Source organism: Cajanus cajan, chromosome 1 (genome assembly GCF_000230855.2).
Source record: "Cajanus cajan strain Asha chromosome 1, NIPB_CcT2T_4, whole genome shotgun sequence".
NCBI lineage: Eukaryota > Viridiplantae > Streptophyta > Magnoliopsida > Fabales > Fabaceae > Cajanus > Cajanus cajan.
In genome coordinates, this window is record NC_138517.1 from 64107460 (window position 1) to 64132991 (window position 25532).

General features: G+C 34.0%; 1 protein-coding gene across 1 annotated transcript; it reads left to right on the top strand.

Moving 5' to 3' along the window:
- Positions 1-1016: 1016 nt before the first annotated feature.
- Positions 1017-13304, top strand: LOC109791423 (cationic amino acid transporter 2, vacuolar). The gene is given in 15 exon segments (XM_020350726.3): positions 1017-1594; positions 2241-2442; positions 3317-3401; positions 3590-3730; positions 4029-4147; positions 4249-4345; positions 5068-5240; positions 5621-5687; positions 8369-8410; positions 8412-8528; positions 9935-10205; positions 10682-10787; positions 11200-11312; positions 12441-12516; positions 12881-13304. Coding segments are annotated over 15 exon segments (1929 nt in total). The 5' UTR covers positions 1017-1437; the 3' UTR covers positions 13044-13304.
- Positions 13305-25532: the final 12228 nt, after the last annotated feature.

Sequence of the window (25532 nt, forward strand, 5' to 3'; positions counted from 1 at the left end):
CGCTACGTTGGAGACACCTTAAAGGGTGAGGTAGGATAACTGACCCCAAGATTTAATGTGGCTGCATACACAAGGCAAGATTCGAACTCCTGACCTTGCTTAAACGTGGATCAACGAATATATTGAAATTTACTTAACTTTTTATATTTCGATACAATAAATACGTAAATATATTATTATTACAGTGTTAACATCAAATGTAATTATTCGAATGTTTTAATGGTTAATATTTTCTTTTATAGTTTTGTCATTATTATTATTTTTAATAATTTTTATAAGTGTCAACAAATATTCCATATTATATTATGCATTTTATTTGATAATAAAATTCATACATTTTAAAATTCCCGTGAGTGGACTGCTAGTTTTAGACAAATAAGGATATGAGAATAATAAACATTCGACACCTTTCTAAAACCCTTAGAGGCTAAAACTTCAAGTTGTTTGTCATCATTTGTTGTTTTGCTATCAACAAGGATGTGCCAAATCCTCACCACAATTTTTTTTTTTTCTTTTTGACCTTAGTTTATTCCCGAAAGTCTGAAACAGTATTTGTGAGGGGAAGTTGACGTGTTAATGACAAACTCAAAAAAGGCCAATTGAGAGTTTTAGTATGTACCTAACAACATGCTCATACAATTGCTATATGCAGTTGTTTCACGTTCTGCAACAAGTTTTAGCTCAAGGAACAACTATATGGATGAAGACCTTTGGTAAAATATTTGGAGTTCTGATAATGAATTAAGGAAGACCTTTAGTAAAACTTCTGATAAATTTATGGTTTTGATGAATCTTATTGGATTTAGCTTGTATAGTGAAATTCATGATACTTTGAGGAATATTCTTAATCATTCACTAAACAATAATCAAACTAGTGCAATACATCCAAAATAAGCTGAAAGACAAATATATCCATGAACGTGTGGTACAAACGTGGGGTGTGATCTAGTGGGAAGGGTAGATTAGGGAAGGAAGCACATTTAAAAATGTTAAATTAAATGGCAGTAATTTTTTTAGATTAAAATCATTTGACAGATGTCGAAAGAATTTTCGGTGGTTGAGAGGATAATTCGGAGGACATAGCAGTGTGACGGCGATGCTTGTATGCTTGGAAGCATGCACATAGAGAAATCACAGAACAATTTGCAGAGTAAGAAAAACAGAAACTTTGAATAATTGAAAGGGAGAATAGTAGCCACTGGGATTACCCTTGATCAAGGGTATGTGTCTTCTCCTTCCCATAAAAACCACAATCACAAGGAAAGGGAGAATTCAACTGTTTCTTATTTTTTTTTCTTCTTCTTTTGTTTCTATCTCTCTGACCCAAATTAATTGATTAACTAATTCCAAAGATGCCTTCTCTGCTACTAACCATTATTTCCCAGATATATAATAGTGTGCCTTGTTGAGCCAAGAGAAAAAGAAAAGGTTTGTTTCATGGGGATTTGGGTTGATTCAGAAGAGGGTCGTAAAACTGGAGGACTCTTTTCATGGAGGTTTTTAACCAGAAGGAAAAGGGTGGATTCTGCAGTTAAGAGCCACTCTCAAGGCCAACTTGCAAAGGAGTTAACGGTGCCTCATCTCATGGCAATTGGTACTTCAACCTTTTTTCTTCCATTTTTTTGTACCCTCCTTTTCCCATTTTTTTTCCTTGTGTTTTAGTTCATTTTCAATCAAGTTTTTCTTTTGGGTATGGATGTGTACACGGTTTTAAATTGTGACCCCGGTTTAGTCATGATCTTTGAGAAAAACCAAGTTTCACACCGACATCAGAAATTCAAGCAAGATTATATAAGTAGACAATAATTTAACTTTTGATCACTTTTTTAACATGATATCAAAACTTATTCTAGATCCTTTGGAAAAGAGCCACACTCCAGAATCCTTAATATTGTGGCCGAAATCATAGTAGCAGACAGTTTTTTAAGAACCTCTAGGTGTGGATCTATTCATGTTTTAGTTTCACGTTTCAACAGTTTGGTTTCACAGTACCAGAATATTCTGTGTTTGTTTCTTTTTTTTGTTTTTAATTTCGGTTATGAGTATTTTCTTTTAATAAGATCTAGGCAGTAGGATCACGTTGCTTGCTTTCCTGTTTCAATTTGTTCAGTTTGTGAGTCAAAAGTGAAAGAAAAAAAAAAACAGAATATAAGTGACCAGTTGAACTGAATTGATGTGTTGTTATATTTTGTCACAAAGTGTTTGATGAGTATTTAAAATTTTGTGGTGGTTTGACTCAGGCGTTGGTGCAACAATTGGTGCTGGTGTGTATGTTCTGGTTGGAACGGTGGCTCGGGAACACACTGGACCCGCTTTGCCACTCTCTTTTGTGGTGGCTGGATTTGCTGCTGCTCTTTCTGCTCTTTGCTATGCAGAGTTGGCTAGTCGCTGTCCTTCTGCTGGAAGTGCATATCACTACTCATACATTTGTGTTGGAGAAGGGTATACCTTTCATTAACTCACCTTCTTAGTTAGTGCTTTTCACTTTCTATTTGTTTTTATTCAACCTTCTAATTTTGATGCTGATTTGGCTTACTGAAGATTGAAGAGGGGTTATGAGTTAATGATATATATTCAGGGATGGTTTGGGGTGGTGGTTTTTTTTTGGGGGAGAATCTTGGGAACATGTATGAAGGGGCTAGGACTAGTGTTTCATTTTTTTGTGAATCCAGACTATTTCCCTATCCTAAAGTCAGAAGCTAAATATTTCATGTAAGGAGATTTATTCAAGAGATAATCTCCTTTAAGAAATGTTTTTCCATACACTTAAAAAAGTATGATTAGTAAGATATTTAAGAATATTATAATTTTTTCGAGTAATTTATAAGTTAATTTAATCACAATAAGTTTGTACTTTAAGAACCTATAGTTTAGTTTTTATAAGTTAGTTGAAGTAGCTTATAATTTGTAAGTTCTTACTTTTTTTTCTTTTGTTTTCTCATTGATATACTCGAAATCCATTTTTACCATTTTAATTTAAAAACTTTTCTACCTACATATCATTCTCCCTCTTGTCATCAAATAAATAAATATTCTATTTTACATAATTAGTTGAGTTAATTTTATCACATACTTTTAATTGAATTAATTATCTTATAAGTTTCTAGTTTTTCAACTTCTAACATAAAACATATAAGTTTTTAGCTGTCTTATTTTAACTAACTTATAAACTAGTTCTATTGAAGAAACTCTTGGTTTGAGATTGCAACATTTAATTTATGTGACTGTTAATTTACTAAAATAAAAAAGTTACATGATTGTCAATTGAAGGTTTTGTATATTTTGATTGATTGAGAATGTTTACTCTGCATTACAGAGTTGCTTGGTTGATTGGTTGGGCCTTAATACTGGAATACACAATTGGTGGAGCTGCGGTTGCTCGTGGCATAACGCCTAATTTGGTATGTTATTTTTTGTCTTAGAGGGTGTTGATTATATGATCCTGTTTTTTTATTTTCATTTTTCTTTGAAGATAAGAATTCCTGTGGATGTTTTCTCATTACTTAGTATATAGTAAATCTAGCAGATTTATTTGTTTGAATCACAAGTAAAAATCATGTGAAGCAATTGTTGGTGTTTCTCTGACTAGGCTGCACTTATCGGAGGAGAGGAAAATTTGCCCAGCTTCTTATCGCGTCATCTCATTCCAGGGATTAACATTGTGGTTGATCCATGTTCAGCAATTATAGTATTTATTATTACTGGGCTTCTATGTGTTGGGATTAAAGAGGTAACGTTTTTGTAAATAGGTTGTTGTGACCCTTTGTTTATGATTAGTGAAATTTAGTTTATTATAGTGTACATCTTTGCAAATAACTACCATGATTGATTTTAATAGTAGAAAGTTTGGATAGTATGTAAAGAGTTGAGTTTGAATTCTAGTGTCATCTTCGTAATTCACATGGATAAAGAAAAAATATATCATTTGGAACTGGGTTATGACCCTTGCCCCTATCTTCTTGAATCTATTCAAATATGAAAAAATATTTTTCTGAGAGCTAATTTCAATCAATGCTTGATGTATGCAGAGTACAGTGGTGCAAAGTATAATCACATCAGTGAACATATGTGCATTGATTTTTGTGATAGTGGCTGGTGGTTACTTGGGATTCAAATCTGGATGGGTTGGATATAAGCTTCCCACAGGGTATGCTATTAAATATAAATTGTTGCTTGGCTTTTGCACTTCCACTTTTCCTTTTGGTCTCTTAATGTTTTTGAATGAATACATGCCTCTTGGTTTGATAGGTATTTTCCCTTTGGGGTGGATGGCATGCTAGCTGGTTCTGCAACAGTCTTTTTCGCATACATAGGTTTTGATGCAGTTGCCAGCACTGCTGAAGAGGTATAAAACACAAATATTATCATCCTAAAAAGTACTATTTAGAGTGTGTTTCACATTGCATTTGAAAAGCTTATGTATTCCTTTAACTTGTTTATAATTTAGTTTGACCAACATAAGTTTTTTTTTAGTATGACATTTGTCAGTTTATAATTGTTTTTCATAAACTAATTAAAATACTTTATAATATTTTTTTTTATAAATATGATCCATATAACACTTTAACTAACAAATAATAATTAATTTATACTTGTGAGATGTAATTTTTGTAAGTCAAATATTATTTTAATATTAACAGAAATTAATACTAAGAACACCATGTCAACTACCGTAAAGTAGCATATACATTACAAGCTCTAGTTTATTTTTTTATTTTTTATTTTTCATTAATTTATTTGAAATTATTTGTTTATTATTTTAATTTAGAAACTCTTTTATCTATATTGTGATTATCTCATTCTCATTATTAAATGAATAAATGTCTTTTCCATATTGTTTTACATTTGCCCATTATTTTATCAATTAATTTTATCAAACACTTTCAAGTTTTATTTTATCAAACACTTTCAAGTTTTGGCTAGTTTTACTAAATAAATCCTTAGAAAAACAAAACTAGAAAATATTTTATTGAAAAGGTTAATATTAATTTAATGTTATCTATGCATCATTACCGTGAGTTTTTAAGTTATTATTTTTTTTTAACGATGTTTTACTATGATCAACAGGTGAAAAATCCTCAAAGAGATTTGCCACTGGGTATTGGTGCTTCATTGTTTCTATGTTGTGGATTGTACATGATGGTCTCCATTGTTATTGTGGGTTTAGTGCCTTATTATGTGATTAACCCTGACACCCCCATATCATCTGCATTTGCTGACAATGGAATGCAATGGGCAGCGTAAGTTAGCAATTATCTTGCTTCTGATTTTTCATGAAGTTTAGCTTGTTAAACAGAAGAATGTGATTGTTTTAAATAGTAATATGATTTATCTTGTTATCATAAATAGTAATATGATAAATATTATTAACACGTTCTCTTTTATATATATTTTTTATTATTAGTTGAAATTTATTTAAACTTTCATAATTTTATAAATTTCATTATTTATCTCACGAGTTTCAATTACAATTTCATATTTTTAATTAATAGACACCAATCGATAATAAACGTGTGTTAAAAAATGTATTATTTTTAAGAAATTGAGATTAAAAGTTGATTTATTTATGTTTGAATGATATTGGTTTTTTAAAGTCACTTTTTACTAACTGTGATTACAGATACGTTATAAATGCTGGGGCTTTTACAGCGTTATGCGCATCATTGATGGGTGGAATATTGCCTCAGGTAAGACTGTAAGTAAGAGTCTCAAATCTCAATGTTCTCTGTGTTATATATTAAGTTCTTTAAGTTGTAAGGGAGCAATTTTTGGTAAATTAAAAGTAGTCAAATATTTTGAGTGACTAAAAATAGAATTCACAAAAAATAAGGGATTAAAAGCAGAGCAGAATAATCTTTTAAGGATTAAAGTCGGTCAAATATTTTTTTAAAAATAAAAATAGAAATTGATAAAAAATAATAAGGGATTAAAAACACAATTAACCCAATAATTAATATATTAAGCTTGTCACAGTTTTATTTGATCAGGAGAAAACTAAATATATTTTTAAAAAATAGGGATGTTTTGAATTTTTTAAAAAACTTACTTTTAAAGTATAATTTTAAATTGTTTATTTAATTTATCATAAACAAAATAATCTAATCATTAAAAAAAGAGGTGAATGTTGGTTGTGGTTGAGTTTGTTTTTATTAGTTGGTGGGTATGTTTAGGAAGTTGTGTTGCTTGTTTGATAACTAGGTATGATGTCATTGTTGTGGGGGGAAGCTTCATGAATTGAATCTCATTTATACTTGTTTGTTTTTTCTTCTCTATTATTATATGTGGATACACTCAAAATGGGAGATTCCAAATCCATTGAGCCAGCAATTTGACATCTCATTTTTCTCCTTTTTAATTGTTCCTGCAAAACTCCCTCTTGAATCGTTTGATCATGACATATTCATCATTGTTTAGATATTGGGATGGATTATTTTCAAGGAAATAATTTTTAAAATTAATAAAAAAAATTATTTAAAAATAAATTAAATTAAAATTATGTTTTTTATACCTTAATATAACTTTAAAATTATTATTTTATTTAAAAAATGTATTATAGGCAAGTAATTTAGATAATGAAAGCAATTGTCTCAAAATTTAATCGGATAACAAATTTCATACTCCAAATATTTTATGTATATAAAATTATAATAACTATCTTAAAATTAAAACAATATTTTTGGCTTTCTTTCTTCATTTTCATGGATTTTTTTTAATAGAAGTGTTTTTACGAATTTTCTTTAATATTTTATCTCTTTTTGCCTATTTTTTTCATTTTTATATTAAATTATTTAATATTTTAGAAGAAGTTATTGATATTTAAAAATAATCTTATATGTCATAATATAAATAGTTTATTATGAATTTAAAATATAATTTACATTTTTTAAAAAAATTATTTATAATAAATTTTAATTATAATCAATTTTTTAATATTTTTATTTAAAAATTAAATTAAAATTAAATTTTTTAATATAAATTTACTATATCAGTGAGTTATAACTTAAATATACACTTTAGTTGACACGAATTACAATATCATATAATTAGGTGAGGGTCTATCACAAATATTATCTGTTGAAACCCAAAATTACAGCTTGATAAGACACTGCATGCATATCATTTACGTTGAACAAATGAGGAATTCACGTGATGCATCATAAATTCAATTTGTATATATTTCGATTATAATAAAATTGTCTAGACAAAAAAGTACAATGATACTTGCATTAAGTACACGAGTAGCAGGATTAATTCGAAATCGTGTAATTTGAGTATCACTATTATCCTAGCATTAACATTGGCCCATGCTTCAAATGTTATGTATCAAAAGAGCTAGATGTGAATTTAATTAAGATAATAATGTTTCAAATATATGTCACATTTTGTTCTGCCGGTTTATTGTTAGGGGTGGACTCTAATAAAAAAAGAATTATATTTGATAGACTTAAAATTGTATTTAGTTAACTAAGCTTTGAACATCGGAGTCAAATAAGGTTGAGAATAGATCATGTTAGGTTTTGAATATATAGACTATACCTTATTTATAAAATTAAAGCTTAAGTTTAGTCTATTATTTATTATAAACTTTTTTATATGCCTGATCTGACTTTTTTAGGGCCTAATCTGATTTATTAATCTATTTGAATTATTAATGTTAATTAAGTCAATAATTTAATTTTTAAAAATCAACAAAATTATTTTTAAAATATAGTTTATTCAATATTATTAAAATTTAAATTTTAAAAGAAATATAAGAGAAAAATTAAATCATTTTTTTGTTGAAAGGACAATTCATATATAATTATGTATGTTGGTGTGTACACATACACAAGTTGTAAGTTTATAAATTTATAATGAAAAGAAAATAATTGTATAAAAAAATATTTGTTTTATAAATTTATTTATATATTTATAATTTTAATAATTAATATATATATATATTAATTTTTTATTATATTATATAAATAAATAAATTGACTCATTAGATCTAACAAGTTTTTCTATAAACCTAAATCTGACCTTTTTATATTAATAGATTTTCTTAAAAACCTAAATCTAGCATTTTTTATTAAACAGGTCAGACTTTAAAGAGGTAAGCTATAAACTCTTGTTTAAAGTCTAATCTATTCTTATCCTAGAGTCAACATGATACTTTCAAATTCAATTCCTATTATGTTGAAGTCAGGTCCTACAAACACATATTAATGGTAGAAATATAAGAGTAGTATTAAAGTATAAATTTTCTTCTTATCATTTATACCGTGATAACCCGTAGCACATAGCACAAATTTTTATTTTATTTTATTCCTTTTTATTGAAGTTTTCTATGCCAGGTAAAATTATGAATGTGTTTTGTTTAATGTCTCAGCCAAGAATATTGATGGCTATGGCAAGGGATGGGTTGCTGCCACCGTTTTTTTTCTGACATAAACAAGCGCAGCCAGGTTCCTGTTAAGAGCACCATAGTTACTGGCCTTGTTGCTGCAGCCTTGGCATTTTCCTTGGAAGTCTCTGAACTCGCTGGGATGGTAAGTCTGCTTTTACTACATTCAGGATCCTTTTTGTTTTTGTAAGGATTGTGACCTTCAATGTTGTTTAAAAATAACTATATTCAAAAACTTTTGTGTGGTATATGATCATTATATACCACAAATTGAAATACCTGTGATTGTAAGTTTAGGCACTACATGAGAAATGCCAAGACCATTATATTATTCTTCTATTAAAAGTGTAAAATGAATTTGTATATAACGTTATATATAGAGAGAAAACTATATACACACCTTACGAGGTTTTGTGAAGTTGCACATACACCCCCTTTATTGTTTCTATTCCTACACTAATTTCTTCTGATAATTTGAAAAATATTATATTAATATTCCTTAAATATTACATTTGTTCCTCTTAATTATTTCAAAATTTTAAATTCTGATTCTTCAAGAGAAGTTACTATAAACGTTAAAAAAAAAAAAGCATAGGGGTTGTATTCAATTTCATAAAAATTTAAGAATAATATCTATATTGATTTGAGAAAGAAAAAAAATATTCATCGTTAGATCTTACCATTAATGAATTAATGATGAGGATTAAAACAAACAAGTCATGTGATTTTTTTTAAAAATAAAAAATCTAAAGAATTTCTTAAATCTTTTTCATTCATATATGGTTGTACTATTCATATTTACTCTTCTCATTTTTACACAAAAAATAGTCCAATGAGAGCATGTTTACATAAGATTACACATATACATGAAGAGGATCTAATAAAAACATGTTTTATTATGAAAGAAGAGAAGGAAAAATAATAAACATTAGATTATAAATAAAAATAATTGATAGTTGAGATTAAAACTTAATTATAATCATTCATTTATAAAATCATTATTATTGTTATTATCATTGTTACCATTGTTGCTGTCGACCATCATTATTGTCACTGTCATGTGATGACGACGACGATGATAATAATAATGGTGGCAACAGCAACAACAGTGATAATCATGACGACGGCAAATGATTGTGATAGTAGTAGTTGTAGGGATGACAATAATAATAATATAAGTGTATTTAATTATTTTATAATCTCAATTATCAATTATTTTTATATATAACTTAAAAGATTATTATTTAGTACTCTCATCTTTCAAAATAAAACATAATGCTAGAATTTTCATTAGAACTATAATCTTTATGTAATCATAATTTGTCTAGAACAATGAAACCAATTTGATGAAGCCATTGTCCTTGTCCAGACATTTTTTTTTCCCCCCTTTTTTTCTTTCTGTTCCCCTGCCCTTCAGAAATCATTAAAAAGCATTTCTGAGGTGTGCATGGATATGCCTTGTATCATCTTTAATTCTCAAATGCAAAAGGATGTTCCTAACTTTTTTGTATAGTACTGATGTGTATTTAGATTGTCTCCTGTTACCTGTAGGTCAGTGTGGGTACACTTCTTGCATTCACAATGGTGGCAATATCTGTGTTAATACTAAGATATATCCCACCAGATGAGGTTCCATTGCCCCCTTCTCTCCAGGAACCAATTGTTTCAACCTCAAGGCAATATATCTGGAGCAATTTGGAGGCAAATGAAGAAGATACAAAGGCAAATGTTGGTGCTTCTTGGAGCGAGAAACCTGTAATTGTTAAAGAAGATGAATCAATTGATTATCCCCTCATTGCTGAAGATCCTGTCATAGGCAAATGTGAGTTATGATTTACCTTTTCTGTCTAGCACTATCTATCTATCATACATAAATTCAATATATTGCTCGATATATGTGTTGAAGGTGCTGCATCTCCTCTCTCAATTCTCGGGATTCAATTTATATATCTATTGCGTAATTTTACTTAATAACAATTAATTTTAAGATAAAATCTAACATGATATTAAAGTTTATAGTCCATCTTTGTAAATCTCCTATTCTGGTAGGCTTGCTTGTTCTGGCAGGCATTTGTGGAAGGGGGAGGATGTTGGAAGGTTCTATATTGCCTGTCTCAATTCTTGAAATGCAACTTATATATGTGATTTAAGATAAAATCTAACAATATGAGATCAATGTTGCTTAAGTAACTTACATCAAAAGGCTGCCATTATAGTTTTTTGTTTTTTTTTTGCCTTTCCTTATATCATTTGACATCTGCTAATTTTTCTCCTCACTCCTATTTGTTTGTGGTGCAGATGTACACGAGGGTAATAGGAGAAAAGTTATTGGGTGGGTAATAGCATTGACATGCTTAGGGGTTTTAGTCCTCACATTTGCAGCTTCAAATAAAACTATTCTCAGGTTGGTTTAGTGGTAGAGTTCAGTTTTCAAGTTGCATATACAATGATTTTCTTTTTTATTTTTTATATATGAAACAAAGAATATCGTTTGAAACTAATTTATTTCGAAATATAGAAATTACTGAAATGATTTCTTCCTCTCTTGACTAAGTATTTTTTTTCTTCCATATATACGGTGAGGAAATTGAACCTAGCCAGCACAACAATTTGCATATAGAATGATAATGTATGAATGAATGTACATGCTCAAAAGCCTAAATACTTTATAAGCTGATTTGAAATGTTAATGAGTCTACTATATGGAGAGTTGGCCTTATCCCTGGGGCAGGGGATGGTTCTGCTACATTAAATTTATGCACTTTATCAATTCTTGTTATGCCATTTAGGTTTTCTTTTATGTTTGGCATTACCAGTTCTGTTCGCTTTGCATTATGTGGAGTTGGTGGCACTCTTCTTCTATGTGGTTTTGTCTTCCTGAACTGTATGGATCAAGATGATGCCAGACACAACTTTGGGCACTCTGGAGGTATGGTTTAGAATTATTATCTTACAGTAACAAACTTACATGGCCTGTGTGAGTGAGTGTCTTAGTGCGTGTTTGGTTTCGATTTATAAACGTAATTTTTCTTTCTCTCTCCACGTTTACAAATAAATTTACGTGAAAGTTTCAATTTTTTGCTTCCCACAAACGTGAATTTTCCCGTCTAAAAGCTGAAGCAAACACGCATTTAGTCTTTTAAGACTAATGGATGTCACATGTCACATGATCTTTAAAAGTCTTATATTGAGTGTATGTAAAACAAATTATGAAAATAGGTTGACCACAAATACAGTAGAATAAGATGATAGGATGATTTACACCAAAGTTACTATCGGAATAAGAATCGGTTTAGATAAAAGATTAGAAATGTTTTCCAGGACTTTTTTATTGGATATTTTTGCAATTGACCCATTTTAAAATGGGTAAAAACCGGCTAGTTAGGTAGTTGAACTGAGTGAGTGTTGTTTTTAAACCGATCCACAAACAACTCAAAATTTTCACCTGAAAATTCGGTTAAAATTGCCCATTTTGTTTTCAATGAGATTTGATTCTTGGTATTGGGCATAGGGTGACAGCTTCCTTACCACTAAACTAATAGGATTTACTTGTTAAATGCATAAGTTGAATAATATTAATACTCTATCTGTTTTGTAAAATTATATATTTAGTTATGTATTAATTTATTAATAAATATATTTATTTAATACTTTAATGAGTACTTAGTCAACATGTTTTATTATTATATAATTTATTTAAAATAATTTATATAGTATTTTTTTAATTTAAAATTATATATTAATATAAGTGATTTAATCAATTTATAATTTAGTTATTTTATAAATATATTATATTGACTACAGTTTATGTTGAAGGCTTCTTTAAAGTATGACATAAATTTTATTAAAACTTATAATAATATATATATATATATATATAACATGAATATATTTTTAAAAAATTAATTAAAACTGATTCATACGGTTTAATAAGTGATCTTTTGATTTAATCATTGATCCATTGATCTAATAGCTTGACCAATTTGATGATTGGTCTAATTTATAAAATATTAATGAGTTTTGATGTAAAATATAACTTAGTTTGATCCGTTTTCAGGTTTCACTTGCCCATTTGTTCCCCTGCTGCCCGTGGCTTGCATTCTTATCAATTCCTATTTACTTATTAATCTTGGGTAAGTATTTATATTCAATTCTGGAAATACACCGAAATTTCCCTTCAAATTATTTATAAGTATTAGTTAATCCTAGAAAATTGAGTTGACATTAATTTGGTTGACAAGATAAATTAGAATACTTTAACTTTTCAATATTAATGAAAAAAATGAGATCAATTTGGTTCCTTAATCGTTATTGGTTTGTAATTATCATGGAAATCTCTAGGTAAACTTCTTCGAAACAACTTCTAGAAGAAAAATAATAAGGAAAAATAAAATAAATTTTTTTATGATCTATGTATTATATAACCTTTTAACATTGCCATGTGTAGGGTTGTTACTTGATTGCACAACCTTACCTATTTTTGTGTTACTCTTTCAGGGCTTCTACTTGGGCACGTGTTTCTATATGGCTGGCAATAGGAGTTATTGTTTATGTATTTTATGGCCGAACCCATAGCACACTGAAAGATGCAGTTTATGTGCCACTGGCAACAACTCAAGTGGATGATACCTATCAAGCCTCCACAAGCTGTCTTGCGTAATCTCCATGAACTATGTGGAGCTTGCATGCAAAAAACAAAAATAGTGTCGCTTTACTAGTGATGTCGAGTCACTGGTTGTACATATGATGTACATATTGTAAGAAAAATGTACATCACCATGTGGAGCTTGCTCGCATAGAAAATAGAGCTGCTTTACTAATGATATATTTAGCTGTCACTAGTTGTATATCACCACAAGGATATGTATGTATTATAAGAAAAAATGTGGAGTTATAATTCAAATTTAGCTTTTGTACTAAATCAAGCAACTACGTTTCTTTTTTCCTCAAAGTCGTCAAATTCCTCCAAGAATATAATGGAGTTGGTTAAAGCAATGGATGAATTCTTGCTTCTTGTGACCTTCTCCGGAAACAATGACCTTATCCTTGAGGCTTCCGCCGAATGGATGATCAAAGAAGAAGAGTGATTCGAAAGGAGGAGATTCCTAAGCTATGGAGGGAAGCATCCAAGCTCAAGAACCAAAAGAAAACCCACTTTCAAGTGTAGGAAGAGGTGTGGATTCTCCTAGCTCTAGGTGAGTTTCGGTGACCTTTGAGAGAGAGAGAGTAGCTGAAGTCATTTTCAGAAAATTCTCTATTCATTCAAAAGTGTCTACAATATTGAAGGATGCAAACATATAAAGTCACGGATCAAGGAGCCACCCATGTGCACTAAGAGTGGCGCCAATTTTAAATTCAAATTCAAATTTGAATTTAAATTGGACGTCCACTTATCCTAACCCATGTGCAGCCTTTCCTTCTAGATTCTTAATTGTATTTAGAAGTAATTTAGGGTTCATTTGAATGTACACATGTGCAACCACCTTTGGCACAAAACATGTGACCCAAATGAAACTCTAATTACTCTTAAATGTAATTAACATTCTATGATTCATGCTTTAATACTTATTCCTTCTAAATTCATATTCTAATGGTCTAAATACAATGGCCAAACAAATACAATTGAAAGAAAAAATTACAAGAATGAAAATGAGCCCAATATTGGATACCAAAAGCCCAAAAGCTCATGAAGCCCAAAACTAGGCCCAATAAACCTATAGCCTAAAATGCTATCCTAAATGGTCAAAATACAAGACTCAAAATATAGGAAACCTATGCTAACATGATATATACAAGATATAAGGAAAATAGCTAAAACAAGATATGGCCCATGAGAAGCTCAACTTGGGCCTTCCAAGCCCATCGGGCCCATTGGGCCTTGACTGGCCTAAACCTTCATGTCTAGCTCATTCCTCTTGGTTCCTTTAATGTGTCACCCCTTGCCTTCCTAGGCATGATTCCATCATCCCCTCTCTCTTGAAAAGGATTTGTCCTCAAATCACGAGGATCCATGGAAGAAAAATCATTACCTACATGCACAACATACCATGTATAAGAGGTGAAATATTCATGGGAAGAAAAGGGAATGTGGATCCTAAGAGGAATCCTTCTATCGAGCCTAACAAAGAAAACTAAATTATTGAAATTAAACTCCCTAAAGGTAAAGATAGGATCCTCTTCTAAGCATAAACTAGAGTGAAATCCTAAAAATGTAATAACACTAAGACTAATTCCATTGAAAGAATGATTTTTACAGACTAAAACATCTTGCCTAAAGTACCGTAAATGGTAACCTAGGCATTTCCTAAAATATAAAGAAAAGACTACTAGAAAACTTCCTAAACAATTTTGGACTTGATTGTTTATTAGATACTCATAATCATATAAACTATATTTGTCTTGTAGGGAAGGAATCAAGTTAAATTCAAAGGAATAAGAACTTCCCATAGGAGCAAACATAGAATATAAATCACTACAAGTTGTATCCACTAAACAATGTAACCTAAAAATTGGGTGCTTTATTAAGACTACAGAAATACTTTCTTCCTTGTGCACCTTCAAAGAAGTAGTATAAGAAGTACAACTAGAACTAGTCCACTCCTTCTTCACTATATCTTGAAGTTGAAAATTCTTTGTTTGAAAATTGTGTTTTTCCTTATTCTCAGCTTCAAGATTAGTGGCAGCATTAGGATGAGAGTTAAGACTTTTATGAACAAAGAGATTACGTTTCAATGCTTGTTAGTTGATAAAATAACTCTCCTTGGTCACAAATTCTTGAGAGGAAACCCATTTTTCCTCACTCTTTCCTAATAATTTGTTTTCTTTTCATTCTTTCTTTCTTTTTCTTTTCATTTGTTTTTGATACTCAAACACTTGGGGTGGTGTTAAAGGATTAAAAACAATTTGTTTATCTTTATGAGTGAAGAATATTTTGTTAGTAAGGCTATCATGTATAGTATGTTTGTCAAATTACCATGGCCTACCTAGCAGAATATGACAAGCCTCCATAGGGATCACATCACATAAAACTTTATCTTTATAATCTCCTATAAAAAACTTGACCTTCACTTGTTGATTAACCTCTAATTCCTCACGTTCATTGAGCCAATGAAGTTTATAAGGTTGAGGGTGAGGAATGGTGGTAAGAGCTAACTTGTTAACCAACCTTGTACTACAACAATTAGAACATGATCCACCATCAACAATGAGAGAACAATGTCTTTTAGAAACTAAACATCTTGTGTGAAAAATGTTCTCTCTTTGTGATAATGAAGTGGGACAAGGTTGGCTTCCAAGAAGCCTTTTGACCATAAGAAGATCACCATCAACAGGATAAAGCTTTTCAGTTTCATGGTCACTAGTTTCTTCACTCTCACTAGAAGAGGAAGATGAGGAGGATTCTTCACTATAGATGTCTTTACCCCTTAAGATCATGATCTTTTTGGTGGGTCATTGAGAGGCAATGTGGCCTCTCCCTAGACACTTAAAACATTTGATCTCACTCGTCTTTGAACTAGTGTGTGAGGTGATCTTTTTCTTTTCCAGATCTTTGTCAATTTCTTGAGTTTTAGAGGGGTTTTCTTTAGCATTTTTAAATGAACTTCCCTGCCTCCTGTGTTGTTCCTTGTTATAAGATTTAGAGTTGGTATTTTTAAATGATTTTCTAAGAATTTTTTGCTCAACCCTTATACAAAGTTGGACCAAGTAATCAAGGTCCCTATAAGGGAGTAATTCAACTCTATCTCTTATTTCAAAGTTTAGACCACTCAAGAAACGAGCAATGGTCAATCTCTCTTCCTCCCTTATTCCAACCCTCACTAAGTACAACTCCATTCTTTGCCTATACTCCTCCACACTCATGTTCTTTTGTTGGAGACTTTGGAGCTTATCCATAAGCTCCCTACTATAATAAGAAGGTATGTGCCTTCTTCTCATAGCACTCCTCAAATCATTCCAATAGGCTATAGGAGGGTCATTATGAAGTCGCCTTTCTCTTACCAAGGCTGTCCACCAATACATAGTTTGTCCTTGGAAAACTAAGGTAGCCAAGGGAACTTTTCTTTCCTCACCTACTTGATGACAAGTGAAGATTTGCTCCACTTTCATTTCCCAGTCCAAGTAGGCATCTACATCCTCTTTTCCATGAAAGGGAGGGAGATCAACTCGTGATTCCCTAACCTTTGGTTCCTTAATGACTCTTCTAGGTGTAGGTTGATAGTGTTCATCCACATGCACACTACCTACATCTTCTTGGCTTGTAGAGCCATTGGAACTCTTATGACTTTTTTTCTTTTTAAGTTTTTCCAAAAGTTTTGCTTCTTGTTGCTTAATTTTGTTTATCTCTTCCTTAAGAGCAACAAGTTGTACTTCTCTTTCAATCTTTTCTTTTTTCTTTTTGAAGTACTTCTTGTTGTCTCCATAGTTTTAGTGCTTCAACCTCCTTAAAAATTTGAGAAAAACTTTTAGGAGATTCAATATCACTATCACTTTGAGAAAGGTTACTCATGATTAAGCAATAAGAAGTTTATATGCTATGCAAAAACAAAATATTTTTGGTCTTTTCTAGGAACAAGAGTAACACTTGGAAGTCTAAGTGTACAAATTGCACTATCAAGGGAGGTGAGCTACTAAGAGCCACTTAATAACCAAGCCTTTTCAAGTGGAAATCACTAAACTTCCTTGTGGTATTCTCAATTCCACAAAAATTTTCACAAAATTTTTATGTTGAATGTTTTTCACAATTGTTTTTGTTGAACACTAAACGTAAGCAAATTAACTTCTACACATGCTAGTCGAAATAAGGCAGCAAAGTATACAAATTAAAGACAAACAATTCAAAGGAAGCAATATCAAGCAACTAGTTGTTTTGCCCTAAGTGGAAGCTTGAAACATATGAAATTTCCAAGCCACTTCCACTAGTACTACACGTGAGTGATTACCAAGGGTTAGATATACCTGACCAGCTTCTTAATACTCCCTCCAAGCTTTACAAATTGATTGAAATTTAAATAAAATTGCAAGAAATTAAACTAATCCTAAAACAAAATTTGTGGCGGGTTTAGTGACCAAATTAGTGACGGATTTGTTTGTTCAAATTTTCCAGCACTTGTTTAAGTGCTCTAATCAGCCACTAACCCTGCTCCTTGATGTTCCTTGAACCTGCACAAATAACACAAACAATAGATGAAAGTAGGCTGCTCACAAGTGGAAAGGATTGATCACTCTTGTGAAGGTAATTTTAGGAGTTTCAGGTCACCAAATTTAGGTCAAATTTTAAGGTCCTTGTTTCAAAACTCCTTTCCTATCCTTGTTGAGTCAATGTTTGGTTCTTTAGCAAGGATTTGAGGCCACTTCCAGCACATAATTTTAATCAAAGAAAACTTAGACAAGCAACAGAAGCACAATTTAGAAAGCATATACCAAAAATTGAAGGAATAGGTGTTTTTTTTGACAAGACTCAAAGAAAGCCAAAGAATTAAAGCAAAAATTAAGACTCAAACAAGCTAGCACTCATTTAGGAATGCTCCTAGATAGGCACTAGAGTAGGTTAACAAAACCAAAAAATTTTTGGAAGCAATCAAAGATGAGGAACCAAACTAGTAGATCAATTATTTGTGAAATAAGTGTATTTTCTTCTAATTTTGTTCTTCTCGGCTTTTCTTGCTATAATATTTTTTAATATATTTTTTTTATCCTTTTGTTTTTCTGAATTCAAATTCCTTTTCCAGAGAAGATATTTGCCTTTTGTTTCAAAAAATTTCACAAATCAAAGAAGCAAGAAGTGGATCTATTAGAATAGTAAATTTTTAAGTGTCATGAAACTCAAGTTCTACTGTATTTCAATTTGAAAGTATTTTGGATCTTTTTTTTTTCTTTCTTTGCTTTCTTTTTCAATCTTTTTATATCAATATACTTTGTATTTCTCTATTTTTAACCACTTTTTTTTTTTTTAAATTTGGATCCAATTTAATCAATACACTAAAACACAAAGTATCACTTAAAATTTCAAATAAAAATATGATTGATTCACTATTTTGAAATGAAAGGTGAAATCTGAAAACTCATGTACATAAGAGAATCCTAACTCTAGGAATTCATCAATGATCTAATGATGAATATGAACTCAAAAAAATGCAAATAGAAAAGCAATCAAGCAAAGCACATGTGATTAGAATGAATCTCGACCAAATTCAAAAAGGACTCAAAATTTTCAGCATATGAACATAAGCACATCTTGAATATTTTTTTGACATTTTAAAGGACTAACATGACTTGACAAAACTTAAGATTCAAAAATCAAAATCAAACACATGCATAGACAATGAGATGACCGAATCAAACAAAGAAATAAGCAATGACTCAATCAAAGCAAAAATAAGCACAAGTAGAATGCCTAATTTGTAGTAATTGCTGGATTGTGTAACAACCCAATTTTCACTGGGCCAAGAGCCCAATTAAGGTGGTTTAGTAGCCCGGAACGGGCCGTTCAAAAATTAGAACGGGCTATTCCAAATTACTAAATAGACCTACTTTTGGTAGCCCGGAACGGGCCGTTCTGGATTTGGAACGGGCCGTTCCAAACCATTAAATTTGCCTACGATTCTTAGTTGAGAACGGGCCGTTCCAGAGGTGAGAATGGGCCATTCCAGAGGTGAGAACGGGCCGTTCCAAAATATGACCGTTGTGAGTATTAAATGCACCCCAGAACGGGCCGTTCTGGTTTGAGAACGGGCCATTCTGGATGTGATTTTTAGTCGTGATTTAAGGGTCTAGAATGGGCCGTTCCGGGTTTGGAACTGTCGCCACCCGGCCCGAAACGGGCTTTCGGCATTCGCGAAGGATGGTTGGACTCTTTTATTTGTTTAAAAATATGGATTGCTAGAATGACTTATTCTCAAACTGAGACCTTGTCAAACGAGCAATTTTATTAAAAGGCTCACCAATCCATGTTAATCCCAAGCGGGACCCTCCATGGATTAGCGGTTTTCATAAAAAGGAAGGGTTCATGGAGTCGCCACCAATGTTTTACTCAAAACATTGGAAAAAGAAGTTTAAGGCAATCGATTCAAAAATCGACTTCGGCCATGACAACCAGAGTCGGGTAAGGGAGTCGGTTATGCGTGGGGAAGGTGTTAGCACCCCACAGCGCCCCTTTCGGGTTCCCTATGACAGATTATTTCTAAAAATAATATTGCGAAATTACTAAATTACCCCTATTTATTCTAAACAATTATGACTTAACTATCTACATGATGACAGTTAAATATACACACAGAAAGCAGTAAAAGGAAGGTCTTAAGAAGAAACCTTTGAAGCGTGCTTTTATATTCAAGTAAAACTGGGAAGCTTTTTGGCGTTCCCTCGCTCTACAAGCCCGCTCGCTCCCTCCTAGAAAATTTTAACTATGGAAATCCGGAGGATTTCCCTTCGACTCAGTTCGAGACTCAAGCAAAAAGCTCAGAACTCGAGAACTTTGTCGGATCAACTCTCCGAGTGATTTCTAGGCAGAGCACTGCTAAAAAAAAAACCCAGAATACTCAAGAAGAGGGTTAAAACTCAGTGTAAAAGTGTAGAATGACGTCCAATTGACGTCATATTTATAGGGATGAGGCGCAATACGGCCTCTGGGGGTCAATACGGTCCGTATTGAAGTTTTGAACTACAATACGGCCGTATTGAATTCAGTACGGCCGTATTGAAGTTCAAAAAACCTCAATACGGCCGTATTGAGTTCAGTGCAGCCGTATTGAAGTTCAGTGCAGCCGTATTGAGTTCAGTGCAGCCGTATTGAAGTTCAGAAACTTCAATACGGCCGTATTGAGTTCAGTGCGGCCGTATTGTAGTTTAAAATGTTCAATACGGCCGTACTGAACTTTTGGGAGGCCGTATTGGGCTTCATTCCCTCCACTTTCTTATTTTTGCTACTCTAAGACCTCTAAACCTACAGATTGTCATCCCACGGTCTTCTAAGAGTCCCTTTGGCTGACTTTCCTTTGATCTTCGAGAGTCTTCAAGTCTTATTTCCGACCCGGACAATTTTAGGGGTCTACAGCTGCCCCCCCTTTACTTAGTCAAACGGCCTTTTAGTGTACCGGTTGATAAGTAAAGGAGTTGACCCAATTGTCCGGGGAATAAGGCCATCCTTCCGACTTGTAGTGTCTTCCGGTGGAAAATTGCTGAGTAGCCTCTCCAGGTTTTGCTTCGCTCGTCGCCCGAGCCGGAAGCTGCATACCTCCGTGCTTCTGAACACTCTGGTAGCGTGAGTACCGCCTCTCCAGGCTCAACTTCACTCGACGCCCGAGCTGGAAGTTGTGAGTACCGCCTCTCCAGGCTTAGCTTCGCTTGCCGCCCAAGCTGGAAGCTGTGAGTACCGCCTCTCCAGGCTCTGCTTCGGTGCTTCTGACATCCTAGGCAGTTGAGTTTGCCCTCTCCAGGGTTAGCTTCGCTTGCCGCCCAAGCTGGAAGCTGTGAGTACCCCGCCTCTCCAGGCTCAACTTCACTCGACGCCCGAGTTGGAAGTTGTGAGTACCGCCTCTCCAGGCTTTACCTCCGTGTTCTTGACAACCTCGGGGTAGTTGGATACCTCCGTGTTCCTGACAACCTCGGGGTAGCTGAGTACCGCCTCTCCAGGCTATACCTCCGTGTTCTTGACAACCTCGGGGTAGTTGCATACCTCCGTGTTCCTGACAACCTCGGGGTAGCTGAGTATTGCCTCTCCAGGCTTGTGCATACCTCGGTGCTCTGGACATCTGGGTAGCTAAGTATTGCCTCTCCAGGCTCTGTGCATACCTCGGTGCTCTGGACATCTGGGTAGCGTGAGGTTGCCCTCTCCAGGGATATGTGATGATTTTGTCTCCACAGTCCACGATGCTGTTTCGACGATTGTTTTTTGATTTTTGTGCCACTGAGGGCTGGATAACGCAGGGATCCGTCTAGGGGATGTGCAGTTACTCATAGGTTCTTGCGTCCCAACTTTCCATTGCGTAGTTGGTGCCCCTTGGGGAATTTCTGATTCCTTGGGGGTGCAGACACAAAGATGCTCTTTCTGATGTGAGCGGTGCCTTATGATTGGCTGTCGTCCTTTCGACGTTGTGGAGTATCCCGGTTATCCTTATTCGGGTGACTCTTTTGGATTTTCTGATTTTTGCTGCCTCTGTGTAGGCTGTTATCCGCTGGGGATTCTGGATGTTGATTTTTGATTGACCTCTTCTGTTAGGCAAATCATCTTGATGTTTAGTGGTTTGGCTAGATGCCGAATTCCGCTTGGGGAATATTTATTTTTTATTTTTCTCCTTTTGTAAGGGTGCCTCTTGAGTAGGCGACTGGGGATTTGGGGATCTTATGTATCCCAGAGTATTATTTAGAAAGCCTCTTCAGGCTTAGCTTCACTCTTTGTTTGAGTTGGAAAGCTATCTTCCACTGAAGAAGTTTAAGTCCTTTGACTTGGATATTTTGTTTGGATCATGCTTCCGTTGGGGAATTTCGATGATCTGGCCTTGATAGCTTTCACTGGGAAATTTGGTCCAAGGGTGAAAGCTAAAATATCTCTGGGGAGTATTATTTCGGCAAGCCTCTCCAGGCTCAGTTATTCTGTGGGAGTATTATTTCGGCAAGCCTCTCCAGGCTCAATTATTCTGTATGATGAATTGTTTTTTTGTTCAGCCCGAGAATGCGAGCTGAAACGTCTTTTGGAGAGTATTATTTCGGCAAGCCTCTCCAGGCTTAATTATTCTGTGGGAGTATTATTTCAGCAAGCCTCTCCAGGCTCAATTATTCTGTATAATTTGTTGGATTTTCTGTATTTTGCCTTCTGTGTTTTTGCCTTTTTTGTTGGCTGTTGTCATACACAAGCAATTTTTTTTTTTTTTATGCAATTACCTTATGATAAGGTCTTTGAATATGCAACTAATATGTGTGTGATGCACGAAATGTAAGTTTTATTATTTTGTTAATATTTTCAGAAAAAATGAATGGCTCTCCCTATCCTCCTCTTCTTGGAGGAACTTCTGTCATTGACGTGAGGGAATATTTTTGTGAGCCTTTTTGCGCAGGAGATTACGGATTTTATAGGAACCCCTCCCATTTTCTTTTATTGACCGATTATTAAGGAATTTCATACAATTTTTTAGAAATACCAATTTAGAGGCATAATCACATGGTCAAGAGAGAAAAGAAATGAATAGATATTTTATTAATATTCACAGGTGTTTTTACAGAAAGATATACAGAAGGAAATTTCTGAAGAATGGCTGGCCTGGGTAGGCTATTTACATTGGGCTTAACAATTATATCTGTAATTGTTGCTCCGTACGTTCTCCTAGTTGTTTCGGGTGATATGCCTGAGTCAGGAGTGTAGACACTGCAAGACGCTTGCTTCTAGAAGATAATCACATGAATCGCCTTTCGGTTTTCGATTCAAGTGATCGTTGCTTGCTTTATTTTTATGTCTTATTCTTTTGCCCCTAACTTTTGCCTAGGACGTATCCTAGCGGGGGTGATTTTGCCTTTGTTTTGCCTAGTACCCTTGTACTGGCGGGCTTTTTATTTTGCCCTAACTTTTGCCTAGGACGCCCTTTTCGGGTTTTCATCCTAGCGGGCCTGTACAAGCAACGTCTTCAAGCGTAGTACTTCTTTACCACGTCAGCGTTGACTGGGTATCGAAGTTCTTCTCCATCCATGTCCGTGAGGATCAGTGCTCCTCCTGAGAAGGCTCGCCTCACCACATATGGTCCTTCGTAATTTGGGGCCCACTTTCCGATTTTGTCCTTTTGAGCTGGTAGCAACTTCTTCATTACCAGTTCTCCCTCATGATAGACTCGAGGGTGGACTTTCTTGTCAAAAGCCTTTTTGATCTTTCTCTGATAGGCTTGACCATGGCATATGGCGTTCAGCCGTTTTTCTTCAATAAGGTTTAACTGGTCATACCGGCTTTGAACCCATTCTGCTTCAGAAAGTTTTGCTTCCATGATTACCCTCAGAGAGGGTATTTCGACTTCGACGGGTAGAACTGCCTCCATCCCATAGATAAGGGAGAATGGAGTAGCTCCGGTAGATGTGCGTACGGAAGTCCTTGTAGACCCCTAAAATTGTCCGGGTCGGAAATAAAGCTTGAAGACTCTCGAAGACTGAAGGAAGATCAGCCAGAAGGACTTCCAGAAGGCCCAAGGAGGGTTCTCTATAGGTCTAGAGGTCTTAGGATAGCTAAAATAAGAAAAGTGGGAGGAATGAAGCCCAATACGGCCTCCCAGAGGTTCAGTATGGCCGTATTGAACATTTTGAACTTCAATACGGCCGCACTGAACTCAATACGGCCGTATTGAAGTTTCTGAACTTCAATACGGCTGCATTGAATTCAATACGGCTGCACTGAACTTCAATACGGCTGCACTGAACTTCAATACGGCCGTATTGAGGTTTTTTTTGAACTTCAATACGGCCGTATTGAATTCAATACGGCCGTATTGTAGTTCAAAACTTCAATACGGACCGTATTGACCCCCAGAGACCGTATTGAGCCTCATCCCTATAAATATGACGTCAATGGGACATCATTCTACACTTTTGGACTGAGTTTTAACCCTCTTCTTGAGTATTCTGGGTTTTTTTGAGCAGTGCTCTGCCTAGAAATCACTCGGAGAGTTGATCCGACGAAGTTCTTGAGTCACGAGCCATTTGCTTGAGTCTCGAACCTAGTCGAAGGGAAATCCTCCGGATTTCCATAGTTAAAATTTTATAGGAGCGAGCGAGCGGTCTTGTAGAGGGAGGGAACGCCAAAATGCTTCCCAATTTCTGTCAAGATATATAAGAAAGCACGCTTCAAAGGTTTATATCTTTAAAGTCCCTTCTTTTACCGCTTTCTGTGTGTACATATTTAAACTGTCATCATGTAGATAGTTAATTTATAATTGCTTAGAATAAATAGGGGTAATTTAGTAATTTTGCACTATTATTTTTAAATAATCTGTCATAGGGAACCCGAAAGGGGCGCTGTGGGGTGCTAACACCTTCCCCACGCGTAACCGACTCCCTTACCCGACTCTGGTTGTCATGACCGAAGTCGATTTTTGAATCGATTGCCTTAAACTTCTTTTTCCAATGTTTTGAGTAAAACATTGGTGGCGACTCCACGAACCCTTCCTTTTTATGAAAACCGCTAATCCATGGAGGGTCCCGCTTGGGATTAACATGGATTGGTGAGCCTTTTAATAAAATTGCTCGTTTGACAAGGTCTCAGTTTGAGAATAAGTCATTCTAGCAATCCATATTTTTAAACAAATAAAAGAGTCCAACCATCCTTCGCGAATGCCGAAAGCCCGTTTCGGGCCGGTGGCGACAGATGGCGACTCCACTGGGGAAGCTTCGAGAGTCAGTCCCATTTAGTGACAGATTATTTTTAACAAATAATAGTTAAAATTACTTCATTACCCCTTGCTTGTATGATAACATGTTTATCTATTTGCCTTTAATAACTGTTGTATGTTTAAATTCTCGCAATTGTTTGAAATATAAATTGCACACAAACCTTTGCACACAACAGTTCCCTCTATACCCGGGGGCATGAGTGGTAAGCCATAGGGAGTGGATGTTAGTACGGCCGGTTGTCGAATGGGTCTATAGGTGCCCGTAGACCGTTGTCGGAAAGCATCACTCAAGGTGATAACCATGAACTCGAGTCCGACAGTGCGTTGGAGCTTTTCATCGGCTTACGACGAGAGGAATTGGGTCCCTATAATGGGGGCACCTTGGGGGCCTCAGACCGGTGAGAACAGTTAGAACCACCTTGAATATGCACTTTTCTGCAGGATACCCCTACCTCGTGATTCGCTCGTGACCGTTCGTGGATGAGTGAATTGTTTGTGCATTGATTATGTGAAATTGTTTGAGCATACATTGCACCTTTTAAACATACAACATTCCTTTTTAAAATAAGAATAAATAGGAATAAGAATCTTCCATTGCATGGTGTTAACATCTACCTTCATCACATTCATATAGGTAGTTTCCCTTTTCACCCAAAAAAAATATATAAAAAAATACCCAAAAGAAAAAATAAAGAAAAAGGTTATTTATCCAAACCAAGCAATATCATGCATCATCTTAGGGACATCCTAAAAACATGATAATGCTTAGTTGAATAAACACAATGCAT